The sequence below is a fragment of the Trematomus bernacchii genome, unplaced genomic scaffold (genome assembly GCF_902827165.1).
Source record: "Trematomus bernacchii unplaced genomic scaffold, fTreBer1.1, whole genome shotgun sequence".
NCBI classification, from domain to species: Eukaryota; Metazoa; Chordata; class Actinopteri; order Perciformes; family Nototheniidae; genus Trematomus; species Trematomus bernacchii.
In genome coordinates, this window is record NW_022987739.1 from 28945320 (window position 1) to 28951758 (window position 6439).

General features: G+C 38.3%; 1 protein-coding gene across 2 annotated transcripts in view; it reads right to left on the bottom strand.

Annotated features, from left to right (window-relative positions):
- The window catches only part of cacnb4a (calcium channel, voltage-dependent, beta 4a subunit), a 47286-nt gene extending 45542 nt beyond the window's left edge, over positions 1 to 1744 (bottom strand). For both annotated transcript variants that reach the window (XM_034147787.1, XM_034147786.1), the window contains exon 1: positions 1481 to 1744. In XM_034147787.1, coding sequence (XP_034003678.1) covers positions 1481 to 1543 — 63 coding nt within the window. In that variant the 5' untranslated portion in view covers positions 1544 to 1744. The remainder of the gene's footprint in view (positions 1 to 1480) is intronic.
- Positions 1745 to 6439: the final 4695 nt, after the last annotated feature.

Below are 6439 nucleotides of genomic sequence, written 5' to 3' on the forward strand. Positions count from 1 at the left end.
TGTTGTATCAACTATCTATATAAGTAAATCTGTAAAAAAAATGCGCATGCGTTGAAGGACACTGACAGCCAAAGTACTGATTCATAGATGTATAAATTACAGCCCTGTTCAGTATCAATAATGTTTATTAAATGATACTCCAGTGCAAAAAAGTCCATCTATATTCCCTACTTCCTCATGCAGCATCAGTAGAAATCCATCAGAACATGCTTAATAATTAAGAACCCGATTTAATTTCCTTTTGAATAAATCAAACTCTCCCCATACTGCAGGACCTGTATTTGATTAACGATGACCCCTCGAGGCTCGTTAGGAGTGATGAAAAAAGCAGCTTCAGTGAAACAGAGGGCAGCACGATGCGTTCACTGTCTCTGTGGGGGTCACTGTTCATTTCTTTAAATCAATGAGTGTAAATCAAGAGGTCAATAATGTCAGGGAATAATTTCCATAGATGGTTGCCCCGGGCAACTCTCTGTCAGAGGTAGTTATTGTTGTGGGACACCTGGAACACATCCTTCTCGGGGTGTAGATGACCCCGAGCCATAAGCGACAACAAATGTGATTCAGTGTCCCTCAGCTGTTTAGTCTATCTATTGAAGAATGTTGATTAATACACTCTGAACTAGTTAAAACGTCGAACTACAGGAGGGTGCTTCAGAATTGATTGTGGCATCTCAACCGTGTGGTCAGACCACAATCTCAATTCCGTGACATGTCGTGTGAATTCTCCGGCCGAAGCTCCAAATAAACCGTCAGTGTTTGCCATCAAAGCTCCAGCTCTCCTTGTGTCTCTCTCTGAGTCCTGACTCCAATTGCTTCAGAAGTTTCCCCCACAAATAACCTATTGACCTCTAACACTGTTTTTCCTATCAATATTAGGAGATGTTCACAAGATGTGTTTGTTTTCTATCAGGACTTTAGGTCTCTAATTATACCTTGCATTTCAAAATTGTAACTTGTGTCATGCTTATCTTTAATATTTTATGCATTATTCTTAATTAATATTAAGCTATTTTTAGCTCTTTACTTCTGCTGTAACAATGGAAACGTCCCCTCTGTGGGAGAATATAGGTTTTCTCTGAACTAGAAGACCGTAAGAAAGATGTTCATAAGATGTGTTGTTTTCCTATAAGACTCTTATCACGCTATTTTCTTATCAATATTAGGACTCTCATGTTATTTTGCATTAAAAAATAAGAGAGATTTTCACAAAATGTCTTGTTTTCCTATATTAGGACTCTCCTGTATATATATGTTACTCTTATGTTATTTTGCATTAAAAACAACTAGAAGACAGTAAGAGAGATTTAAGACGTGTTTCTTCCCTATCAATATAAGGACTCTCATGTTATTTTGCATTAAAAATAAGAGACATTTTCACACAATCTGCTGTTTTCCTATCAATATTAGTACTCCTAATCTGCGTTAAAACAACTAGAAGACAGTAGGACAGATTTCCATAATGCTGCTGTCGTCCTACCTGGAACACGGGCTTCTGCATCCCTTCTCCTATCCCGTGTCGGGTGTAGATGTGCCGGGACATCTCCGCCAGTTCATCGGTCCAGGGAGGGGGCTGCCTCTCGGTTCCTCCCCACTGGAAGTGCTGCTGCTCCGGGGGAGGAGGAGGCCGGTGCACCGCCGCCTCCAGCTTGGCTCCGGTTCCTCTTCACGACAACAGGGGAGAGAAAAGATGCGTCCCGGTGACAGTCTGCGGAGATTCTGCACGGATGAAGAGCCCCGCAGATCAGAGCGACCACAGATACTCCCCCCCCTCCTTCACCTTCACTGTTCACTCCCATCCAACTAGGCTTTAATGGTGCTGCGTTCAAGGACAATGCAGACTTTTCAGTGTTGCAACTTGAGATGCGCATCCTAGGTTGACAATTGTGAAAATCAAGACTTCACCCTCAACATATCACTGCTTTAACCCTTAAATAAGCAATGAGATATCAATATTATGTTATGTACAACTAATTGATGGCTATTTATCTAACTTAAGATACGCATCCACGGTTGACAATTATGAAAATGAAAGTATTTTCTTAAAAATTCAGCCTCAATCTATCCCTTAAATGTCCAATGACATAAATATTATGTACAACTAATTGATTGCAATTTTCTACATTACACTGTTTTTTAAAAACCCATATTAATACACCTCTATAAATGCCCTGTTTCACTGTAATTACATCCAAATGACTCCGTTAGTACACCCATGGTATAGCCTACCATTGGTGTTACCCATGTTAAAACGTATTATACCAATATTATACCCATGTAACACTGTAATGACACCCATTTTCCACAAGTGTAATCACATCCTTATTGCACTGTTATTGGAACTCATTTTACACATTAATACATCCCTATTAAAGCCCTATTGCTCCGTTATTACACCCAAATGACACTGTATGTATATATATATATGTATTAATGAACATGGTATTTGAACGTTTTTCTTTTATCTTACAGTTTATTTTGTTTTCCTAGATTTTGAACGAGCAGCTTTTGAAGGCAGCATAATTCAAATATCCTTGTTGTGTATATATTCCTAAAAACACAACACATAAGAAAACTTTAAATGAACAAATAGTTTAAAAAAAACAATAATATAGAAAAATGTAATAGGCTATCTTAAAAATAAATGTAATCTTAATAGTATGTGGCCCTTTTAAACATTATTTACGATGGCATTAAACAATTTAAATGGTAAATAGATCATATGCAAACATATATCAAGTATAATATATATATTACAGTATTTCACGTCTAATCGAATAGCCCAGAACAATAACTTTCTACTGACTTATTGCTGTGTTTCTCGCCTAAAAATAAAACAGGCCGGTTTTATCTCAGAAAGGGAAGTAGGACAAACAACAGATGATAACATCTCCTGTCGTGCTCAGCAGACAGCCCTACCAGCTGTGCTTTCCTAAAGAACAGCCTGCAGTGTGTGACTTTCAACGTTTTATTAAAGAGAGGACTTTTAGACCTGCATTTTGCCACCACAATAACACTGGCATTTAGAGAATGACCCACGCACCCTTTTGAGAAGTACAAGGGCAGAAACTATAAAAAGGCCAAGTGCAATGAATAAATCATACCTTCTGACAAACGGTCGTATTATTATCTTGTTCACAGACAGCTGGTGAAGTGTGCAGGGAAAAGAAGAGAATAATTAGTTCCACAGTTTCTATTTTTATCTTCTTCCTCTTAATTGTATAAATGTAATTACTTGAAGAGGCTCTTCAGGGTTTTTTCAGTGTGCCATTTCAAATTTTCTGCATATAAATGGAGCAGTGACATCACTATGTAACACTCACGCTTCTATTGGCTAGCGCTCCAACACATTGTGATAGGCGAAGAGGCAGCCAGAGAGCCGGCCAGCTAGCCAATCAGAGCAGACTGGGCTCTGGTTTCAGACAGAGGGTGAAAAGAGGTGCTGCAGCACAGGCAGCATGAGGAACATTAAGAGCTTTTTGAACATTAAAGCATGGAGACATGTCCCAGTAGAGACACTACATACTGATATACACCTGAACATCAGCAGGAGAGAACTCTTTAAAGTAGAGACACTACATACTGATATACACCTGAACATCAGCAGGAGAGGACTCTTTAAAGTAGAGACACTACATACTGATATACACCTGAACATCAGCAGGAGAGGACTCTTTAAAGTAGAGACACTACATACTGATATACACCTGAACATCAGCAGGAGAGGACTCTTTAAAGTAGAGACACTACATACTGATATACACCTGAACATCAGCAGGAGAGGACTCTTTAAAGTAGAGACACTACATACTGATATACACCTGAACATCAGCAGGAGAGGACTCTTTAAAGTAGAGACACTACATACTGATATACACCTGAACATCAGCAGGAGAGGACTCTTTAAAGTAGAGACACTAAATACTGATATACACCTGAACATCAGCAGGAGAGGACTCTTTAAAGTAGAGACACTACATACTGATATACACCTGAACATCAGCAGGAGAGGACTCTTTAAAGTAGAGACACTACATACTGATATACACCTGAACATCAGCAGGAGAGGACTCTTTAAAGTAGAGACACTACATACTGATATACACCTGAACATCAGCAGGAGAGGACTCTTTAAAGTAGAGACACTACATACTGATATACACCTGAACATCAGCAGGAGAGGACTCTTTAAAGTAGAGACACTACATACTGATATACACCTGAACATCAGCAGGAGAGGACTCTTTAAAGTAGAGACACTACATACTGATATACACCTGAACATCAGCAGGAGAGGACTCTTTAAAGTAGAGACACTACATACTGATATACACCTGAACATCAGCAGGAGAGGACTCTTTAAAGAAATTCTCTTCAGGTGTTCCCAAGATGTATGGGATGTCGCCAGTGCAGAGAGATAAATAAACAGAATATTGACCCAAAAATGATATGATGCGAGACCTGCAATACCCCGGGACTCTCCTAATCTCCTCAAAGCATGGAGACATGTCACAGTAGAGGTAAGAGAAAAAAACATGAAACCTGAGAATGAGCATCCACAGGGAAATGTAAAAAGACCACCCTTCACAGGTACATTTCTTTTTATTTCAAAGAATATTATACATTTTGCTCCGTTTAAAAAAGCAGTTTTTAAAATCCTGGATAAAGGAACTTTTCCTGGAATCTTTTTAAATATACAGAATTATACATCTGAGACTGAAGTGACTCGCCGAACGTGTGTCCATGTCATCCTTTGATTTCTACAGAAAAACAAGGCATCCAGTGGTAAATAAATGTTTACAAAGCTAAGGTGCAATGTCAATGCCACCGTCCAAACACCAGGTATTTTACAACTAATATACAATGCCTTTTACTATGAGGCGCGTCAAGCAAATATAGACAGTTTTGGCTAGAAATTATAACCATGGAGCTACTGCAATATACATGACTGTAGATTTAATGAAAGCAGCTCCTTCATTTTAACCCCCAAAACAAACCAACAGTAGGTTCAAAACATCACCTTTTTTTATATTAACAGCAACTAGAAAATTGTCCCATTTACAGTTTGCTGGAAAATTTAAGTAAGCAAGAGTTAGAATAATAATTACACATTCTCCAGCCATGTAAAGTATACATGTATAAGGGTCTCAATATATATATATAAATCAAAAGGACAGGCCATGACGATTTAGAAATTAGATGAAAAAGTGAGTATTTGCATAAAATAAAGTCCTAACGTGTTTCTGATGAATGCAAGAGACCCCACACATGAAGATGAGGCAGGAAGGTATTAACGTGAGAATTATAACCATATGCACACAAACAATTAACTATTTCACCCTAAAATCTGATGATCCTTGTGAAAATCATTTTACAACGATGAACCCATTATGGTTAAGCCATCGAAACAAACAAACAAATATGTCACACACACAAAAACGTGCTTTTAAATATGTCAAATGCAACCAGATTGCATTGCAAGGCAGTGAGTTGAGGTCTTTTTTTTTTTTAACCATTTAGACAAATATAAGTGTTAATGTAGGACAGTTGAACATATAGTTGGTACTTCTGTTCAAAACACAGATCAGCGTTAGTGATGGATGCTGGTGATGAAGAGAAATATGGAGCTCCTGCCTTTTTAACTAATTCATCCTAAAGCAAAATGTATTAACAGCTCATAAGTGTTTCCATCTTTGAAAAGGGACAAAGAGATGCTCAGAGTGAAGTGTCCCTGCCGTCTGACTTAGAAACAACATGATGGCAAGACAAACAGAACATTTAGGCCATGTTCACATTAATGCAGACACATTTGAAAATGATGTTCAGGCATCAAATGGGATCCAATGCACACTAGCTAGAGAACTAGAGCTTTCCTTTTGCCATCCCTAAATACATTTTTAAGAGCGTTTTTTAGGATAGTTCTGCATTTTCTCGTCTTGCAGGCTCACTATAATGCACACGTTTCTGTCTCACAAGCATCTCACGGACAGATAGGCTTCAGTTTGAATCCAACAGGCTGCTCAAAGGCTAGCGCTAAGACTCACGTTTCACTAGTTGATCACATACAGAGCTCCTTTTTTAGTAATGTATATCGTAGCGTGTATTTAGCTTTATTGGTTGCCTAAAGCATTTGAATTGAAAACAGTATGGTGGCAGAAAATATCAAATGATTTAGTTAATTGGGAAAGTAGATAAAGAACCTTTTTTCGTATTTATCTTCATTAGTGTGGACCTTTTTTTTTTGCTAACCCAAAACGGACACGTTGTGTGAATTCTTCGAAGCGGGGTCCATTCAAAAATAACAATTTTGGGGAGTAGCGTTGTGTTGAAAAATGCTAATTTCTTAGCATTATGCTCATAACATGGTCCTGTTTTGGTGGCAACTCTTCTTCCATGTTGACCTGCGATGTGTTCACTGTTAGCCAGGAAAAAGGAGCAT